This window comes from Hippopotamus amphibius, chromosome 17 (genome assembly GCF_030028045.1).
Source record: "Hippopotamus amphibius kiboko isolate mHipAmp2 chromosome 17, mHipAmp2.hap2, whole genome shotgun sequence".
Lineage (NCBI taxonomy): Eukaryota > Metazoa > Chordata > Mammalia > Artiodactyla > Hippopotamidae > Hippopotamus > Hippopotamus amphibius.
Window position 1 is genome coordinate 7,305,541 of NC_080202.1, and position 21,631 is coordinate 7,327,171.

Consider the following 21,631-nt stretch of genomic DNA (forward strand, 5'->3'; position numbering starts at 1 on the left):
TATTCCTGTTTGACTGAAAAAAAATTTTAACAGACATATATCAGAACAAAACCAAGGAAGACAGGGAAATGTTTTAATGAAAGATGTAGAGAATGTTTGTTGGGTTTTAGTATGTGTTTGTTTAGGAAAATAAACGGGGTTATTGAGCATAATTGCTGGGTTCTGTGTTCATAAGCAGTTGGTAGAGAGGCCTCCCGCTTTTGTCTCAAGTTGATGTTATAGCTCTAGGGCTATTTTTAGTTAGTTAGATAAATTTTTTAAAAATGAGCTGTAGTTTTTGAAAAACATTCCCTGAAGTTTGTTTTGGGTGCAGGTTTTCACAGCTCTTGCCCCCCAAAAATTGTCACTGTAAAATAGAGTAAATGGACATGTAACTGATTTGGGGGTAATTTAAAATCACACTGGTTCACAAGTAGGTTATCTTCTCTGTGTATTATCAAAATGGAAATTCACCTTGCAGATGGCCTTCCTGACTTTCTAGTGCTTGCCACTCTGTTGAAGAGGCTGCCTAGCCCCAGCCACTTCCTGGGGTGTGCCCGGAGAATGAGATCCTTGTACTTTGATGCTTGTACATCAGCTCTGATGGTCAGTGTGCACGCTTCTAGGAAACTGGTAAAGTTGAATAGAAACTACCGAAATTAAAGGACTTGTCATACCTTGGGAAATCATAGTAATCAATACCTGGCTGCAGCCATTTCTCACTGTGCAAAACATCTCTGTCAGCCCCATCCGCGGCTCTGCCCTACTTCTCGCCATGTGGCACGCTTCGCAGCGGTGCCAGCGTGAAAAGCAGCTCACTGGCAGGGCAGTGCTTCTAGTCCAGAGCCCCAGTGTTAATTTTTTTTTTTTTTTAAAGAACTTGACTCTAGACCTTGTTGCATTCATGAAAGTGTTTATTAGCCCTAGGGATCCAGTCATCGACTCCAAGAGAACCTCAACCAGCAGCGCAGTTTTTATTTTTCGGCTCACCTTTTTCTATCGATCTCAGAGCCAAGCAGTCATGACACTTTTCAGTCACTGAACCAGTGTAAAATTCCTAACAAAATTGATTTGGGGTTCATTTGAAATCACTGCTGGGTTTTCTCTGTCCAAGCGTGTGAGCACTGAGATCAATTTCTCCGGATTAGCAGCAAAATGATCTTTGTGTTGGACTTGGGCATCAGTGGTCCGTGACGCGGGCCTCCGCGCATGCCCAGCACCGAGGGCTCGCCTGTATCTCACGCTGCGCAGCGCAGAGCTGACTGCAGCCAGCAGGAGGCGCCTCGGTGGCCTTGGGAGGGCACGTGTCTGCTGAACGGCTCCCCCACCCCCCCATTCGTCCACAAGTTGGTTTATGGTAGTAAGAGCCCTTCTTTCTCTTTTGGCCCTCCAAGTGGCCATTCCTTTCAAAGTGACTTTTGGATTTATGAAGTCTTATTTTTAAAACAAAATTTGTTTGCAAATATGGAGTTAAGATTCTTTATCATTGTGTTGGCATTTGTCTGGTATAACTTCTTACCTGTAAAGTCACAGAGACATGGGGGGGGGGGGGGGGAAGACACTGAAAAGGGTCACTTTTTTTTCCCTTCTTTTTTTTGGGGGTGGGGCCTCACCCCATGGCATGGGGGACTTCCCTGACCAGGGATGGAACCCTGCCCCCTGCAGTGGAAGCACTGAGTCTTAACCACTGGACCGCCAGGGAAATCCGAAAGAGGTCACTTTTAAAAATGAATAAAAACAGTGGTGGTAGCAGCACAATGATGTGAATTAATATTTAATGCCACTGAACTGTACACTTAAAAATGGTTAAGGTGGTAAATTTTATATGTGTATTTACCACAATAATTTTTTTTTTTTCTTTTTAAAGGATGAGTAAATGCTTGGTGTGCCCTGTCCCAGGAAATTATGGCAAACTTAGAATAAACTCCCTTGGCATCTTTGTAAAATAGTGTGCAGTATTGTTCCATACGACCATTTTTTATGTGGTAACAGAATCTTAATTATATCTATGTGTAAATTTATTTATTTGTTTATTAGCTGCGTTGGGTCTTTGTTGCTGCACACAGGCTTTCTCTAGTTGTGGCGAGCAAGGGCTACTCTCCGTTGTGGTGCACGGGCTTCTCATTGCGGTGGCTTCTCTTGTGGCTCACAGGCTCTAGGTGCGCAGGCTTCAGTAGTTGTGGCACATGTGCTTAGTTGCTCCGCGGCATGTGGGATCTTCTCAGACCAGGTATTGAACCCGTGTCCCCTGCATTGGCAGGTGGATTCTTAACCACTGTGCCACCAGGGAAGCCCTTAATTATATCTATATAGATTTGCCCAAGCAGAATAGAAATAGGGAGTGGGCGGAGGCCCGTGGATTACCTACTGCGGAGGGCGAGGGGACCTCGGCGCCGCTGCAACCATGGGCCGCGCGTTTGGGCATCTGATGAGGGTGCGGCATGTGATCACCTACAGCTTGTCGCCGTTCGAGCAGCGCGCCTTTCCGCACTACTTCAGCAAGGGCATCCCCAACATGCTGCGCCGTACTCGGGCGTGCATCCTTCGCGTGGTGCCGCCATTTGTAGTGTTTTATCTTGTCTACACATGGGGAACGCAAGAGTTTGAGAAATCCAAGAGGAAGAATCCAGCTGCCTACGAAGATGACAAATGAGCAACTCATCTGGATAATGGTTCCTTGTCTCTGGAAGACCCTTCTCTGGGAGAGATGTCTACATTGTAGTGTCTTGAAGACACAATAAACTTATTATAGGCTGCATTGTTGTGATTTTGAGTTTTGTGTGAGCAGAGCCCTTGGATGTGACTGCCACTTTTCAAGTTCATGAGTTCCCCTCCCCAGCATGAGTTCTGAACTGTTTTGGTGAGTCTGAGTTTGGTGAAAGATTGTAGTTCACCCTTGTTCTATAACCTATAAGAATGTAGCTGCAGCTACTCCTGCAGCTGAACAGCTGTGGATGGCATCGACTGTGTGGCTCCCTGCCCACTGCTTCCATATTGACAATAAAATCTAGTAATTACTGTGGAAAAAAAAAAATAGAAATAGGAACAAAGATGGGTTCAAAAACCTAGAAGGCATCTCAAAAGTGAATATAAGTGAATTAAGCATTATGGTTGCTCTATCTTATTCTTGCCATTCTTAGTAATACTACTAAAGCACAGTTAACTGATCACTGATATATTCCTACATCCAAATATTGGCCATTTATTTTTGAAACCTGGAAGAAGAGTTTCATGCTTGGAATGTTTGATTTGTGGAGACTTCTGTTTCTGTTATTAGCCGTGTGACACTATACTTTTTGTATAACTTCAGTAACATCTACTCTTTTTAGCATATTCTTTACACCCATGATAAATCAGAGGCCCCTTAGAATCCATTTCGCTAGTCCGATTTCAATCTTGTTTAGGGATAATGAAGCCTCTGAGTCCCTCTAGGGGGGTGCGCTTTTCATTTTAGGTAGACAGCAGGCACATCTTCCTGTGACAGTGGACTTGTTTTATACTTCCTCTTCCTTAGAAAGGCTAAACTCCCAGTCCTTCCCAGCAATGGTTATCCCCTTTGCGATCCACACTTACATCTCTTTTGGCTGTTTTTCAACTCTGCTTTTCTTTCTTTTTGTAAAAACATGATCCAAGACCTCTTGTGGTTTTTCTCCTTACGTAAGTACTTCTTAAGCTGTGTCTTGCACTGGTATTTTTGGTGGCACGTGATGGCTGCAATCAGCTTAGTAGTCAGGTTGTGCCAGTGGTGTAAAATGCTATCCTTTAGGCCCAGTTTTCAGAACAAAAGCCCCTTTAGCCTCTCAGTACTAAATAAATATTTCTAAGTATTTTGCAAAGTGGAGACGATGATTATAATATAATTTTCTATGTGAAGGGAGTGGGAAAAGGAGAACGACCACTTGTTACAATACTGTTGGAAGGACCGAGAGACTGAAAAGGGGAGGGCAGAGTAATCCAGAAATGTGTAGCTTCCTGTAGACCTGAGAGGAGGAACGTGTTCCAGAGCCCGGGAGCCTACTCACTACCGCGCTCCTGGGACCGCCGCTCAGCCAGTGCCGGAGCTGCCTCGGAGGGGTCCCCTGGGCTGGTGCTGCGACCACGTGGAGATGCCTCCAGACCAGAGGAGGCCAAAGAGAGGCAGCCGTGGCTGCAGCCAGGACCACTGAGGGAATGTAGACACTTGCAGAGACCCTGCTAGAAGCAGATGGGGAAAAAGAGGAGGAAGGACAGCTTTGTCCTCTGCTTTCTGAACTCCTACCCGTGCTTTCTGTTGGCATAACGTAGCAGGGAGCTGGCTGGCGAGGGAGCCTGGGAAGAGTAGTTTGCAGACTCCAAGCCCCAGGATTTCAGAGCAGGGCAGGTGTGGAGCTGGGAGATAACAGGTAGTGCCTGGTACAAAGCTCTTCACATGGGGACCAGTGAGATGTTCTGTATGTATTTCACTGAAAATCATCTGAGATGTTATCCCAGCCTTTGGTGTTTCTTCTGGAATTGTTAGGTTCCTCATGAACCTGTTGAACTGGGAAGGTTTTTATGTATTCTGAAGTACATAAAGCGGGAGCTTGACTCCAAACAGGAGCCTCTCTTTGGCTGTTCTGGAACCAGCAAGGCGGGCCTCCTCTGGTCTGGGGGCATCTCCACGTGGTCGCAGCACCCGCCCAGGGGACCCCTCTGAGGCAGCTCCAGCACTGGCTGAGTGGCAGTCCCAGGCATGCAGCAGTGAGTAGGCTCCTGTTTGGTTAGAACTGTTTATCCCAGGCAGTATGAATTTCAGAAAACCCCAAAACGGCACCATTTCTTCCAGCAGTTCAATGTGACAACAGAAGACACAGGGTTGTTGTCACGTTGAACTACTGGAAGAAATGATGCCATTTCCACTGACTGGCAAATGGACTTACCACCTTCACATTAAATAATTACAAACAACTGTGCAACGGTTGGACTTAATATTTGATAGGTTGACTTACGTCCTTCAGTTACCTCCTGTCTTTTTGTGAAAGAAAGAACTGTGAGAAGTCGCCTGTGAAAAAGGTGACAGAAAGAAAGGACCACTGGGCACCCCTACAGTTTTAAAGTTTGAAAGGTAAAGTTGCCATCTTCCAGAAATAAGAACCAAAAGACAAGGGAGGATATAAAAATTAGAGAATTGGTTCAAGATCCAAATAATAGGAATGTCACAGTGAGAAAACCAGGAGCAAGGAAGTTTTCAAAGAAAATAATGCAAGACATTTCTCTACAGCTGAGGTACAGGAGTGACGATATTGAAAGACTTCATCAGTTACCCAGCTTAATAGATGAAAAAAGACCCATGTCAACTAGTGGTTGGTAGTGGAGTATTGCAGGAAGCTCCTAGCAGATGTACTGTCCTTAAATGAGAAAGTAAGTCTAGAAAAGAGATCTGTGATGCCAGAAATGAGGGAGAGAAGTAAAGAGAATTCCCCAGATGGTAGCAATGGGAAGACCCAGAGTATCACTTGCACAGCAGGTCGAGAGAACCACCATTCCGGGATAGAGCTGGAAGTTAGGGGAGAAAATGGAATAATGTGTTTTCCTGCATGGGAAAACTGCACTGAGAGGCTGCTGGAGAGTGTGAGATTTAGTAGGAGGGAATCCAAGCAACGAGAAAAGAAAGGCCATTATTACCTCCAGGAAAACTTAAAAGTAATGCAAATGAGGAAACATAATTATAATGCATTACTGAATATGTATATAGCCAAAATAATTAGATATTAGTTGTTACTGTAACCAAACTGTATGGTCTAACTCTAAGGAAGATCGGAGAAGGAAGAGGTGGGGTGTAAAAGAGCTATAATGAAAGAGAAAATGACAATATATCTAAAACTGATGTAATTTAGAGATTTTAGTATGAGCAGGTCATTTTAAAATGTGGAGGTTAGTGATGGAGGAGTCAGAAGGGGGAGGCAGAGATTCCTGTTTTTTATTATTATTATTATTATTATTATTATTATTATTATTAACCTTTCTAGAATTATTTGAATATTTTGTCATGAGTCATTTTGATGCAATAATTTTAATATTGAGTTCTTTAGGTTTGTAGGTTCTGTTGAGGGATAAGCTTCTAAATAGTAAACAAAAATCTGTTAATAATAGAGTTTATTCAGTAAAAAAGAATTCAAGTAACTTTTTAAAAGAGTGTTTTTGTGTACCCTTGGTTGTATATATTCCCAAGATGATGAGCTGCAGAAATCTCAAACATTACTAAGTAGGTTTGGGGTCGGGAGTGTTATTAGTAATTCTGACTCTACTGGGTGTGTTAGTAGGAGAAAGTAAGTGAGTAAATATATCGATGTTCCTAGGAACCGAGGAGATACACATAGCAAATGGGAAAAAAAGAACGAACTTTATGGTGTTAGATCTGAGTTAGAAGTATCACTGTCACTGTAGAGTTATGGTTACAAAATAAATATCTTTCTTGTAACCACTGAAAGCGCCTATAAGCAATGCTACTCCAGCAGTTGAGCACAGTCAGCACCCAGATCTTATGTTCTAAATACTATTCACCACAAAAGAGAACCAGGGTTCCTTGGAGAAATAACTAATTCCAGGTTGGAGGCAGAGAAATTATAAGGCAAAACTGGAACTTCTTGTGTCAGAAGTCAAGCACGCGAACAATGATGTGGGCATAGTGAGAGGCCACGGGAGCTGGCTTACAGGGATTCTCGGTCAAATCTGGGGCAATTGAAGCAATAAAAACAGTGATGATGGTAATAAACACTGGATTTTTTTTAAATAAATTTATTTATTTATTATTTTATTGGCTGTGTTGGGTCTTTTTTTGCTGTGCGCGGGCTTCTTAATTGCAGTGAGTGGGGGCTACTCTTCACTGTGATGCGCGGGCTCCTCATTGCCGTGGCTTCTCTTGTTGTGGTGCATGGGTTTCAGTAGTTGCAGCACATGGGCTCAACAGTTGTGGCTCACGGGCTCTAAAGCGCAGGCTCAATAGTTGTGGCACATGGGCTTAGTTGCTCCACGGCGTGTGGGATCTTCCTGGAGCAGGGCTCGAACCCGTGTCCCCTGCATTGGCAGGTGGATTCTCAACCACTGCGCCACCTAGGAAGCCCTAAACACTGGATTTTTAAAAAGGCATTTATTGGGTCCACATCAATAGTCCAGAAAAGGCAGAGGTGAACCTGTGGAGAGGGTTGTCTTGCCAATAAATGTAGAAGAGAGATAAAAATGATAAAATCATCATTTTGCAACCACCAGTGTAATCGTTTCAGAGTCATCAGTGGATGCTGAACTGTTGGGTGAAAGGATGTGGGAAATATGATATTCTCAGTCGCAAATTATCAGAGTATTAATTGCAAACGAGGAAAGAAACTTGAACGAAGTGATCACGCGTAGCATCATCAGCTCAAGTGACAGCCTCGCATTGTAGGGCTCCAAGTGCTAAGCAACACATCATCGCCTCCAGATCTAATCGAGAGAAACCAGCAGACTAGTTCCGATGGATGGACAGTCTATAAGACAATGTCCTGGGCCCTTTGGAAGTGCCATGGAAGAAAGAAAACAATGGGAGAGCTGTTGTAGATTAAAGGGGACTGAAGAGATGTGACAACTAAATGCAGTCTGGGGTTTTGATTGGATCCTAGATCAAAACACACCCAGCTCTAAGGATGCTATCAGGATAATTGGGTATTTTTTCCTACTTTTCTGTAGGTTTTAAATCTTTCAAAGTAAAAGGTTGGGATGGGGAAAACAGGGAAAATAAAAACAGTGACGTTTCCCCTGGATTAGTGTCTTAGTTTACGTTGTAATATGTTGTCTAAGGGGATGAAAACCTGGTGAAACATCTGGGTGTGCCCCAAGCAAGCTCTTTCCGATCGAGGATGAAACCACAGGAAGATCTTGAAAGATGAAGGCGTCTGTGTGAGCAAGATGGTGCATTGGGCAAACACGGTAGATGCTGCACATGCAGGATCATGGGACTTCAGCTGCGCACAAAGCATCGCCGGTCTCATCGTAGCTTTTCTCTCAAGACCTAGGCCATCAGGAAGGTGAGAAGTGAAACTGAAGCGTCACCTGCCCGCATATTAAGCTTATGTGCTGCCTCAGCCGGAATACTTGGTGAACTGAAACCATCACAGTTAAGATTCCCTTCCTGAAAGTCATCAGGCTGTGGCGAGGTTGTTTGGATGTTTATCTTCCCACTAGACCTTGTGCTTCCTCAGGTCTTTCAATTGTAACTTTCAATTCTGATTCCCAGCAACTAGCAAAATGATGGACTGTGAATGGAATATATCCGGAAGGCAACTGATGTCATGTGGACAAGGATTTTCTTTTTTTTTTTTTTTCTTTATTTTTTATTGAAGTGTAGTTGATTTACAATGTGTTAGTTTCTGGTGTGCAGCAGAGTGTTTCAGATATACATCTATGTACAGACACATACATATATATATTCGTTTTCATATTCTTTTCCATTATGGTTTATTACAGGATATTGAATACAGTTCCCTATGCTATACAGTAGGACTTTATGTTTCATACGTAATCGTTTGTATCTTGGATAAGGATTTTCTGAGTCTTCAAACTTTTTTTTTTTAAGGACTTGTCAGCCTGGAGAGATAAAGTCTAAGTATGGCTAGAAAGTTTATAAGATTGTGAATGGTGTGGGTAAAGGTCACTTGGCTCTGCTTCTCATAGTTGACAGTATTCAAATGTCTAGGACCATTAAAAAAAAAATGCCACCTGTCACATAGGTAAATTCCTTAAGTTTAGAAGCTTGCAGCCACAGGCCACCCAGCCACCATTATTCATTTTGCAAAAGCTCCCCACACCATGCAATGGAATATTATTCGAGCAGAAACAGGAACAGACTGCTAATACGTGCTACCCTGTGGTTGAACCTGGAAACGTTATGTTAAGGGAGAGAAGCCAGACCCCGAAGACCGTTTGTATGAAATGTCTAGAACAGGCAAGTACACAGAGACAGACCGCAGATCAGTGGTTGCCAGGGGTTCGGGGTTTGGAAGGAAGCGGGAGAGAGATTGCTTAATGGATGTGAGGTTTCCTTCTGGGGTGATGAAAAGGTTCTGGAAGAAGATGGTAACAGTGGTTGTAGAACACAGTGAATGTTATTAATGCCAATGAATATACATGTGAAAATGATAGCTTTTATGTTTGTTTTACCACATTTTTTAAAAAAAGAAAACCATGAAAGATAAGGAGTGGTTTTGCTGGAGTCCTATGGTTTCAAGCAGCGCAGGCAGTTTGGGAAGGCTGAGGGTTTCCTGGTTTTCTCTAGAATGATGATAGGTTAGTGAAGTAAACTAGGGTAAGTTGGGGCACATTTAGCTTTTGAAGCTGCCCCAGCGGGGGGTGGGGGATTTCTTTCTGAGGACATCCCTCCTTGTCAGTCATAAAACTGGCAAAGCCAGAACATTGGCTCTGACTCAGTGAGGCTGTTCTCATGGTGTCACTACCGCAGTCAGCAAGTTAGAAGCTCCAGAGAGCCTGTTCACTTCCTGGCCTCCTGGTTTCTGAGTTTGTTTTCTTTTTCCTAAAACCCTGGATTTGGAGGCATGTGAAATCCACCCTTAGACCCACATCAGCTAGAAGGCCCCCCAGTGAGTGTGTGATAGTTTTTTGAGTTTTGTAAAGAACAGTGACCAAGTGCGGCCCGTGTTAGTGGTTTGTGGTCATCATTTTTGCTAAGCTTTTTCTTCCCTTGGGCCGCTCACAGGTTCTTCATTCTCCATGACACACCAGGTTGCTGAGGCTGAGGTTCAGTGCGATGGATGGGCAGCCTGCGGGAAGGGGTGTGCTCCTGCGGCAATGCAGGCTCGAGTAGAGGGCAGGGCAGAAGGAGAGGCGAAAGAAAGGAGATTTAAGAGATGAGAGAGGAGACGTGGGGAAGAGTGGTAAAGAAAGGCCGAGAGGAGAGATCCCCTGTGCACCCCCTTTGGAATCTGCATCCTGATTGTGACTCCTTTTCTTAGTCTTACAGTGGAGGAATCAACAGTTGATTCTAGATTCCTTGAATCAATTATAAATGTGAAAAATAGGGCTTCCCTGGTGGTGCAGTAGTTGAGAATCCACCTGCCAATGCAGGGACACCGGTTTGAGCCCTGGTCTGGGAAGATCCCACATGCCGAGGAGCAGCTAAGCCTGTGTGCCACAACTGCTGAGCCTGCGCTCTAGAGTCCGTGAGCCACAACTACTGAGCCCACATGCCACAACTACTGAATCCTGTGAGCCTGGAGCCTGTGCTCCTCGACAAGAGAGGCCACTGCAGTGAGAGGCCCGCGCACCGCAGCAAAGAGTAGCCCCAGCTCTCCGCAACTGGAGAAAGCCCGCACGCAGCAATGAAGACCCAATGCAGACAAAAATAAATAAATTTTTAAAAGCTAAAAAATAAATAAATGTGAAGACTGTGGATGTTTGGATGAGGCATTGCAGGTGGCCAGGTCTGTAGCAGAAAGCTAGGAAAGACTGATGCTGCAAAACATTTCTTCTCCCCACTTGCCGTGAAATCCTTTCTTTAGTGGTGCCGTCATTAGAAAGCCACGTGGGCCAGGTGTCACAGGTCCAAAAGCCAGGCAGGTAAAGAAGAGAGCTGCACAGCAGGTACGTAACCGTGGGGGTGCCGGGTACCCCCGTGAGCGGGAGCACGTGCGCGTCTGGGCTGCGTGCTTGCCCTGCAGCCCCTGGAACTGTGGGCCCTGGGCGCCCACATCAGCTGCCACCTTCTCTCTCTCTTCTTTTTTAAAGAAAAAGAGAAACCTGATTTTATGTGAAATTTGCCAAATTTTAAAACTCTGCCCAGGTCAAAACATATGCAGACCGGACCTGACTCCCTGGCTGCGTGTTATGACCAGTGGTTTGAGTCAACAAATGACTAATATGATGAGATGCAAAGACTGGATGTGGTGGCGGGGTGGGGCGTGGAGATCAAAGAGTTTGTTACTCACCTCTCAGAATAACATAATTTGGTTTTTAGAAAATCACCAGAAGTTATCCATCTTAGGGAAATTAGCACTTTGATGGAGAAGTAATTTTGTACCCTGGGTGGGGGAGGGCAGGTGGAGCACACCGGCCTGGGCCTGGTGGGATGCTGCAGACCACGGCAGGCCAGCGGCAGCAGCGTGGGATCTCAGGGTGCCTGGGTGCTGGGCAGAGGAGGGCCAGACGGTGGGAACAGAGCACAGAAAGAAGGAAGGAAGTTTGGTATCAAAGAGAGACTGCCCGACTTCCACATTTCACTGGAACCTCCTCCTCATCCAAACCTCTGCACCCCCATCCCCCAGTCAAATGGGAAACACCCCCTTTGCTTAAAGGTGACACCTACACAGAAGTGCGAGGAAGAGCCCTATACCTGTGCAGCACAAATCCCGGGGCATGACCAGGTAGGCTAACTTACCTTTCAGAGGTTGTTTTTATGCTGTGTAACCTCTTTCATTGTAGCACCGATCAGTTCTTGTGCTTTGGCCTCAACGTTTGCTGTTCCTGTATGTTTATCTGCTCCATTAAAAAAAAAAAAGTTTTTAAAAGTTATAGGAACCCAGGTGAACATTAACTTCATTTTTTAATAGGTAGCAGTGATTGTGATGTTGTTCAAAAAAGAACCCAAACCAAGATGAAGCAGGAGTAGAAGCATCGTGCCCCCAGTGCAGGGAGTCGGTAGAGAGGCCTGGAGTTGGCTGATGGAGGAAGAGGGAGGCAGGGAGGGTCGCCTGGTGAGTGAGAATCTGCAGGCATCTGCGGTGTGCGTGCTTATCTGTTCCCAGTCGGTGATCACACTTCACCCTCCCCACCCCTGGTCTGACATCCATCACCACCAGGCCTGCCTCCCCTAATCTGGTGGCAGAATTTTTAGTTACATTCTGAAATCGTGGAAAGGGCATGGGGGGCGGGGTGCATGGGAACCAGTTGTGAAGTGATCAATCAGGGCCTCTTTACGGTCTAGGATTATTTTGGCATCTTTCACTTTTGGGTTCTTTGTACGAGGGGTTTTGAGAAGCTGGAGTATGGCTTAAAACATATGGAGTTTTGTTTTTTGGGTTTTATGTTTTTTCTCCAAGAGAAAGAAAAGCCAGTTTCAGTGATCAATTTGGCTATTTAAATAATCGAAGATTCATCGTGGCCTCATCGTGGCTGTTTTGCACCCAGCAGTAGAGAGGACAGCTGTCACTAACCCCTTTCATCTGATTTTACCGTCTCTGGGTAAACTGAGCCCCGTCCATCAAGCCAAACAAAGGCTGGGTAAAAACCTAGAGTGGTTGGAGTCTCCAGCACTTTGGCTCGCTTTCTACAGCTGTGTGTGGAAGAATCGAATCTCCACCGTTCCTCGAAACGGAGCAGAAACATTTCACGATCGGTGGTGCAGGTCGTCCTCAGACCTCTGTTTCTCAGAAATCAGCTCCGTCCCAGCGGTCCTGGCCACCCCGTGCCTCCTGCACGTGACCCCTTATCCAAGCATCTCCCCTCAACTGCCCTGTCACTCCCTGGCACTTCTTATGTCTCAAGGCACGCTCATGGACAGCCTCTAACCCACCACCTTCAGCACACACCCCGCAGACACGTCCTTAGATACACTTGACACCAAAACAAACAGCCGGCCTCTCTCCAGTATTTGTATTCGGCACCACTGCTCTTCAGCAGCTCAAGTGGACAGTCGATTTCCTCTCTGAGTCCTTCCTCTTCCTTCCGGGCCATCTGCTCCCCAGGCCACAGCCTTTCTCACGAGCTCAGCCTCCCCCTTCTGCATTCTCACCGTCCCCACCGGCCTGCAGGCCGAGCTGCTGCCGCTGTGCCTTCTGCGTGGGGCCCCAGCATCCCCGCCTCTGGTCTCACCTCTCTCCCGTGCTGCTTAGATCCGGCCGCCCACTCCATCTCTCTGAAACACCCCTCTCGTTTTGCCGGGCCCTGGGTAGGAAACCTTCCAGAGCTCCAGCCTGCCCCCAGGACACGGCCCACCGTCCTTGGTTCTGGACCACAGACCCTCCGCAGTCCATCTGCGCTTCGTGTCATCTGCGCCTTCTTCCTGTTCCCCTGTGGGAATCTTCCACTCCAAGCAAACCAGCTACCTCCCCTTCGCGGAGCCTGGCTTGCTCCTGCGCACTTGCTCGCACTGGTGGCCGTCCCTCGGCTCCCCCAGCTCCACCTGAGAGCCGGGTCTGGTTGTAGCTAATACTCTGTTTCTCCTGTAGGGCACGCACGCATTTCTGCTCTTCCGTTTATGAACGTACGTGAACGTGAGTCTCTTTGGGGAAGGGGACATGCCTTCCTCTGTGCGGTCGCCACACAACAGTGGCATGAGGCCACTGCAGAAACGAGTGCACCTGGGCTGGAAGGGGCGTTGAATCCAAGCTCTCTCTCTCTGAGGGGTTGGCCCCAGGTGAGTCTGCGAGGTAGCCAGGTGGGCCCACCCTGATTTTTTTCAAAGAAAGCCAGAAGTCCCGATTTTCCGTGTGAAATTGCTTAATTAATATTTTTCGCATCTTACTTACCAGGGGAACATAATTCTTTAAAATGACAATTTAAAGACTATTTCACGTGCAACATGGATATGAAATAGTGATACATTCTCTGTACAAATGCAAAACGGAGTTAACAGTACAGCTTTTTGGGATGACTTTGGGATCTGTAAAAGGAGATTGTGTGGGAAATTAGGAACTGAATGTTCATCCACTGAGCTTGGGATTTAAATGATAGGAGAATAACGTGGCTTCACTCTTTCCTTTTCCAGATGAATTTCGTAATATAACGTCTCTGTTAATGAGCTCCTGGTTATATGCATCTTATGAAAATATTCCGGTGAAACACATTTTTAAATGGGTTTTTTCCAGGTCGTTGAAGGAGCCAGGTCTGTTTAGTGGGGTCATTCAGTGTTGAGAGCGTCGGTGTGGGTGTGCTGGGGGAGATGACAGCCCTCTCCAGGCTGGATGAGTGAGGGAAAGTCACGGGCTGGGATGAAGCAGCTGCCCTGATTCCTGAGGCTGAGAAAACAGGAGTAGCTGGCCTCGGCAGGTGTTCGGAGGATTCCCGCACAGGTGCAGACTCCAGGTGAGCTAGTATTCATTGCATTTGGGCTCCTGTGACATAGTCATCTTTCATCCACCCATCATGTTTTTATTGAGTCCCTTCAGCGATGCTGAGCTACAGGGAGGGTCCCGAGAGGCATCGGCCATGGTCCCGCCTGCAAGTTGCTTGAAGTCTAGTGGGAGAGAGAAAGAAACCTCACAGCCACAGCAGTACAGGAGAGAAAGTGATTAGTGTTGCTCGGTTCCTAAACGCCCAATTTAAAAAGTTAATAGTAATAAGAGAAAGAAGTTTCCATGGTGCTTTCCAAGACTCATGATCTCCCTTACACTCCTTCCATCACCTCTGTGAGAAACTTTGATTCCAGTCTTGTCTCTGTTAGATCCATGGTGGGAGAACCCAGACACATTCCTGGCTCTCGAGGGGAAAAAGCCCTTTCTGAGCACAGACCAGACTGGGTACAAATCAGGAATAAGGGAGTACTTTTCTACTCTATTTAATTAAGTTCCGGTAAGTTTTCTTGGTTTGTTTATGGAAGCACCTTGACTTGTTATTTAATCATGGATGAGCAGACAGAGGAAGTGAAGATGCTACTCATCCCCCTGAGTCGTGCATGCCTAGGCTGTATGCAGAGGTACAGAGTCAGGTGCTAGGATGCATGAGATGGGCCCCGATCTCAAGAAGACCATAGTCTTGTACCCTGATTCTCACTCTCAGCGTCCTTGGTAGATGATCCTTGGGAACTTCTTTGAACGCCTTTGGTCTGCAAATAGTAGAGGTGAGATGATAAAATAGAACTGAAGAAACAGAGCGGCTGTGTTAAGGGCCATTTGGTGGTCCATCCATGGTGCTGTAGAAGGTGAGGGTGGAGAGAGAGCTCATTTCCAGCCTCGGAACCTGAGAGGCCTTTGAGTTAGTGCAGAAAAGGTGGGTGGAATTCTGATGGTTTGCAGTGAGTAAGGAACTTCAGGCTAAGGGAGTGGAATGGACAAAGCTCTGTGGGGTGCGGGAGGGAGAGCAGTGGGCCTTCAGGGGAATCTGATCAAGGCTCTCCCCAGCTTACAACCCTTCAGTGGCATCTAGGCCTTCAGGATAAAGTCCAGACTCCAGAGGACAATTTCATAGTCTAGCAGATCTCGTCCCTGGCCTTCAACCACAGTGCCCCCCAAGACACACATGCACGCGCGAACACTCCCCCACGGACTACCTGCCCCTTTGTGTTCCTCGTTATCCTTTGCCGGCTGTTCAGGACTTCAGCATTTGGTGTTGATGACACGTCCTCCAGAACAGCTTATACGCAGCCCCTGGGGACCCCCTCAAAATGCAGGTTCTGCCCCCGTGGGTCTGGAGTAACTCAAGATTCTGCGTGTCTGACTCACTCCCAGGAGATGGGGATGCTGTGCGCTGAGCAGGAAGGATCTAGAACAGCAGTTCCCGACTCAGCTACACATCAGAATCACCTGGGGAGGTTTTTAAAAAACACTCCCGGTGCTTGGATTCCCCTTCCCTATAAATTCTGATTTAATTGCTCTGGAATATAGGACATGGGGATTTTCACGGTTTCCAGGGGATTCTAATGTTCAGGTTGAGAACCCCTGTGGCTAGAAAGTCTTCCCTGACTCCCCCAGCCCCGCATACTTGTCCTTGATCTCTTACCCACCGTTAGCTGCTCGAGAGAGCAGGGGCTGTGTCATTTGTTCACTCGTTCGTCCATTCGTTCAGGAAGGGGCATCTGTTCTGTGCGCTGCACTGTGCAAGGTACCCAACATACAAAACGGAGCTGGTCCCTGGGCTCAGAGAATCCACAGTATAGAAGGGCATGGTGGGCCCCTCGTGGGTATTTATCGAATGAAAGAAGGATGGCGGGGGTTGTGCCTGATTTGAAATAGACATTTCATTGTTCTGGATTCATCTCCCCACCTCCCGTTTCTAGCCATGGCCTTGTAGGCATGAGTGGGAATGAACAAGCAAGTGATGCTGAAGGGGGAAAACCTCGATGAGCAAATATTATCAAAGATCCCACTTCGCCCTCTCGCCCTTTGCACCAGGTATGGTTACTGCCCCTCTAAGGGCCCAATTTAACATTTAAAGCAGAGCTCTTCCTACTTCCTGGTGCGGCAGCGTGGGACCTGAGGTCTGTGAAGTTGTGTGTGGCAGCTGGGTCTTTAACATCCCTTTTGGGTACCACGCCCTAACAGAAAGGGTTTTCACCTTGGTTTGCACTCAGCCTTCACTTTGCTGCAAGGTGCTGAATCCTCGCTGTGAAAAAGTTAGAAGGGTTTTGAAATGCTAATTGTGCAGCTGTTGACAGGTATGAATACCCATCAGCCTGGAATGTCACACCTATTCAGAGTAATTGAGCATCCTTGAATATAATCTCCTTTAGAGCCTAGAAATGTGACACCAGGTTGCTTCCAGCTGAGAGAGAACTTCCTCCAGACTCCTATAGCAATTTTGTCTCAGTAAAATGGAAAATAAATAACCACAGGACCCCCACACCCACACCCACACAGTGTTTCTGTATAGCTTCAGGTGTGTATATCTAGGGAGTGTGTGTGTAGGACACACCAATTGGGTGCCTGCTGTATTAACTTATAACTTATTTTCCAAAACTCTTCAGGCAAATCTGGCTCATCTGCTACTATATTGCTTTTTAAAAAATGCTTAATGAAGGTTTTTTTTTCTAATTTTGAAAGATTTACTGTAGCAAAATGGTAAAATAGAGCATGCTAAACAAAATAAAAATCCACCACCTATAAACAATCACTCCTAACATTTTGGGTATATCTTTCTAGTCTTTTTGTGTGTGTGCGTACATGTGATAGGTCTACATGTTACCTTTTAAAGCCATTTGGGATTATATTTTACATGCCGTGTAACTTGCTTTTTCATTTCCCAGAGTCTGAAAAATATCTCTGTCTCTACATAGTTTCCAAAACGATGACGCTAGTGACTGTGTAACTTTTTGGAAAAGTGTGTGTATCCTGTTTTTACATGACCTCCTGCTTTAAGCAAGAGTTAAGATTTCTAGCATTTGTATTATATATTATATATTTATAGTATATTATAAGATATGTTTTCATTTGGAATTTGGGAATCACAGGCAACAAACTTGTATTCACTCTCAGTAGAGAACTACTGCACTTGAAATTTGGCATCTCAGTGCTTTAGGGAGTGCCAGCTGAAAGCTTCTAAGATATGGCGTATTTTCCCAAAGGCAGGCAAAAAATTATATCTCCTCGTTCAGCAAGCGCATTGAGTTCTGGATGCCATGCTGGGTGAGACAGCATAGGACAGCAGTCCTTTCCTCCGGGAGCTTACGTTGCACTTGGCAGTGGGGCTGGGGGAGAGACAGTCAACAGTCAACAGATGCATAAATATAATAACTACCAGTTGTGATAGTCTAGACAGAAGGCCCTCTGGATCTAAAGGCTCTGAAAAAGGATCCAGTTGTGCACAGCTTGTTTTATTAACATCATTAAGATTGTCACCAGAGGATGATTTGGACAACACAAGCACGTTTAGGTAGTTATGACAGATGAATGAAATCCAATGCCGTTAGCTCCGTTTGAATGTGTCATAAAATAGTCTCGTTCCTCATCACCATGGGGCTGCGTGAAATGTCACTGAAGATGTAGCTCGCTGGCGGAAGAAACCTGTGATTTTTGTTCTTCCCTTTTGTGAGCCCCATCTTCCTTAACCAAAGCCAGCACCTTGAGTTGACGATGTGTAAAATCGGTCCTCATTGTCCATTGGTGCTTTGGGTGAAGGAAAAATGACGCGATCTCTGATTCTCAGTCATTCTCTCCGACTCCAGCCCAACCCGCATCCCAGTTCACCCCGTTCCCATTATGCAGCAGCAAAGACTGCTTAAGGCCGGGTTTATTTACCTAATAAACTGGCTCTTGTATTGCCTGGGAAATGCTAAAATTTTTCAGCCAAGAAATCCTAGTAACAAGCAAACAGAGGTCCAGCAGTCAGGTTCTGAAGAAACAACAAAATGAAGGTCAGCTAATATGGCCATTATTCTCCTTCCTGGTGGCCATGACAGCGCTGGGGTTTATTTGAAGATCCCAGACTTCGAGTCCTTGCTCGCATTGTTCGCTGCCCAACTATTTCAGGCTGTGCCAACAGTTTCAGATATTAATGTATTCGAGAGATCAGTGAATGAAGAATTCCTCTGCACTTTTTTTCCTTTTTAATTTTTTTCCCCCTTGCCATACACTTTGTTTGTAGGGTCTTTGTCTGCCAGACGTTGCCGGGCATTTCTAATGAGAAAGCAAAGAATTGCAGAAGGAAAAAGGCAAGGGGCGGGGGGTGGTGTAGGGAGAAGAAAACAGGCGAGGAAACACAGGGCGTGTTTAGCACTTTAACGGTAAGGTGACATTTTTACAAGCTAGTCAGGTGCACGGGGCTCGTTGGGGACCACAGCGTCCGGGATGCAAATACGGAGCAAAGCGCGCAGTCTGGGGAATGGCCAACTCATTGATTAGCTTCTCGCCACAAAAATGCGCTTTTACTTTTGAGCGTCATTTTCCCCGAGGGACACCCGGCTTCGGTGCCGCTTGAAGTATTCAGCCACGTTACTGTGGCCACCTCTTACCCACCCCGGGCAGTGGCTACAAGGGGGAAAAATGAAACTATTCCTACTCCCGGTGACTTACTGCTGCAGAGTAATTGGTTGCTGTTTGCAAAGAACATTATCACAGCAAAGCCCAGAAAGCAGAAAGGTCCGTCTTCGAGAGAGTTGCAGGTCTAGAAGGTGGGGAGGGGGGAGGGCTATGAAAATCACATTTTTGCAAAGGCAGTGAGCTGGTAATTAATGTCTTCGTATCACCCGATCCTAGGACGCGTCCTCCCGTGCTGTCTGTACAGGGGCTGGTTTCGCAGCTCGTCCTTTGATACCTCATGGAAATGTTAATGAGACGAAAGCAACCAAAGGGCTCTTTCGACTGCAGGCTTGGGGGAAGGCCGAGAGAAATGCAGACCCTCGGAGGGCTTCTCCTCCACACAAGAAGTCCCTTTGTTTCCCATCTTATAAGCCAGAGGCACGTCTAAAATTGCAGGGAAAGTGAGAGGGGCTGAAGGGTGGGCGCCGGAGGCTCGGCTTTCTATATTTAAAAAGAGGAAAAAATGGTTCTCCAGTTATTCGTGCCCGTATTTGATAGGCAGCGCAGGGTGTTTTTGAAGTTCCGAAGGAAGGTTCTCTGAAGATGTGAGTGGGATCTGTCTTTCACTTGGACTTAATTAAGAAACTTGCTGGCTTTGTCTGTAGGGGGCCCATTACGCGCTAGCTGCAGCCCCCGCTGAATAGGGGCTCAGCCTGGAAAGTGTATACATGCCACACCGCCTTTGTGTCGTGTTGCCAAACTGGAGGCAGGAGCGAGTGGGGACGGGGCTCTGCCAGAGGCCATGCTTGTTGCCCCCGGCCCCAGACAGAGCCACTGCGAGTGTACAGGCATCCTTTGGGGCACCTGGACCGGAGGAGCCTTTTACAAGATGAATCTCATAAACAAGCAGGTAGTCAGGGTAGGAGAGCGTCTGTCTGTCTGCCCTCAGAGTCCTGCTCATGAGCCCCGATGATGGGCTGAAAGGCGAACACAGGAGGCAGACAGTGTCCTGGGAACGAGCGCTTGGCCTGTAAACCTGGGCTGGTGAGAGCCCGGCTTTGCGCTCCATCTCTCCCCTGGCTTGCTTCCTCCCAGCCCGGGGAGAAAGTCTGCCTGGTCACTGTTCTTGTAACCTTGAGAATAATTTCCCCCTGGTGGGCCACTGTGGCCTACCCTATTTAGAACAAAGTTGCTGAATGCTGGAGGATAAAGAACAGTGGGAAGGCTGTGAGCAGTGGTTAATCAGCTAATTCGCATTTCAAAAGACACTAATAAGAGGTGATCAATTCAAATAAAGCCCCGGGTATGAGTACTTTCCTCACCCTGGAAAGCCTGCCGAGCGGCTCTCCCTCCTGTTTCCCTCTCCCTGCCCGTCTCCTCCCTTTCCCTTTGAAGCTGTCGGGACCTCCCAGGGTACCTGCACCTCCACCCTCCTCCTCCTCCCTCTCAGCAGGGCCCTGCAGACCGTCACCTTCCTCTGGACCATGGCCAGCTGCACCCTCTGTGGCAGGAGCGGGCACCCTTGGGGCTCTGCTGCGCCCAGTAACCCCAGCCCTGGCCTGCTTGGACCCTCTGTCCCCCTCGCTCTCCCGCCCCTTATCGACTTGATGAGAGCCAGTCTCTTCTCTCCCAGATGCCTGAGAACAGCCTTGTTCATCCATCTCTGCCTTTGCTGATCTGCGGCAGCTGGCTGCCTTTGGCCAACTCTGTCCAGTTGCCACGTGCTTGGCTGTGACAGGAGGGACCCTCCTCCTTACTCTGGCGTTAGATGTCCTGCCCAGACACCCACTTTGTCATGACCTGAGTGGTCTGATGGGCCTCGAAGTGGCTCTGAGTCTTCCCCACCACGTTTCTGTCACTGCAGTCTCGCTGCCCGTGCTCCCACACCTGCTGTTCACACAGAGCTGGGTGGGCTGCATCTCAGGCTTCCTAGTGAGGCTCCTCATAATTGGGTCTTTCTGCTGTTCCAGACTAATGGCCCTGTCCTGGAAGCAGTGTCACTCACCCAGTGACTGGAAAATCACCCAGCCAGCCAAGTGGCACTGTAGAAATAGAGCCGTAATTCCAACAATCACGTGGTTCTGTTTTAGCCAAGAGTTCAGTTCAAGTGTTGGGAAATAAGCTTGTTAGAGCTTTCTTTCCGCCTCTGCTCCCAACCCTTGCCAGAATGTAGAATATTTTCGCCATTGATAGAACACGCTGTAGAAGGGGGGAAATGTCCTGGAGCATCCTTGACTCGGATATCAAAAGCAGCATCACCGTGTTCGACACTTCTGTTTTTTTCCGCGGCTGTAATGTTTGTGTGGGGTCTTCCGAATGTGGTCCTTGGTGTTCAGAATCCCAGAGCACTGTAGCCCCATCGTGCTCCAGAACTCCATTAGGAACTCCACTGCCATCTTAATTACATACTCTGAATGAATGACATTTCATCTTCTGGCCATGAGTGGTACGGAGTTTCCCTGGACTCCGTCCCTGACAACTTGATGACAGGGATATCCTAGCAAGCCCCAAGATGACCACTGACCCAGAAAGGTAGGGGAGGTGGCCAGTCTGAAGTTTCATCACCCATGATAAAGGCTTTTTGCTTAGCATACCCTCTGGTTATCAAGAGCATCTTTATTTGCATCTTATTTTGCCCCTGAATCATTCTGGAAGGAGCCCTACTTTCAGAAGGGGTGTGGACCACATGACCTGCAAGGTCCCTTCCACATGGGCAGGCACCAGCTCTCCTGTCATCACCAGGGGCTCTGCCTGTCATCACGCAGGACTCTCTGTCAGCTGAGGGAGTACCAGGGTAAACTCTCTAACAGAGACCAGCTTTACATCACAAAAAGCTCTCGGCTGTGAGCGATGGAGACCATCTCTGGTTACTGAAGTGTGAAAGGAATTTATTAAAAGGATATTGAGTAGTTTGAAAAAATCACTTGTGGAAAAGGCTGGAGAATGAGGCTAGAACTTGGAGAGAAACCACAGGTAGCTGGAACCATCACCACAGCCCCACCACGGAACCATCTAGTAGAAGATCTCATTGCCATGACTAC

General features: G+C 47.0%; 2 protein-coding genes across 3 annotated transcripts in view; both read left to right on the forward strand.

Moving 5' to 3' along the window:
* STX8 (syntaxin 8) overlaps positions 1-21,631 on the forward strand; it is a 225,202-nt gene that overhangs the window by 146,660 nt on the left and 56,911 nt on the right. The gene's annotated exons all lie outside the window — the stretch shown is intronic.
* On the forward strand, positions 2,342-2,651 carry LOC130840298 (cytochrome b-c1 complex subunit 8-like). Its single transcript, XM_057715657.1, has one exon. It carries the CDS (start codon positions 2,384-2,386, stop codon positions 2,630-2,632), a length of 249 nt encoding a protein of 82 aa, XP_057571640.1. The 5' UTR covers positions 2,342-2,383; the 3' UTR covers positions 2,633-2,651.

Bases quoted from the DNA above. Each gene is read 5' to 3' on its own strand.
- LOC130840298 (XM_057715657.1), top strand. From the start codon at position 2,384: ATGGGCCGCGCGTTTGGGCATCTGATGAGGGTGCGGCATGTGATCACC.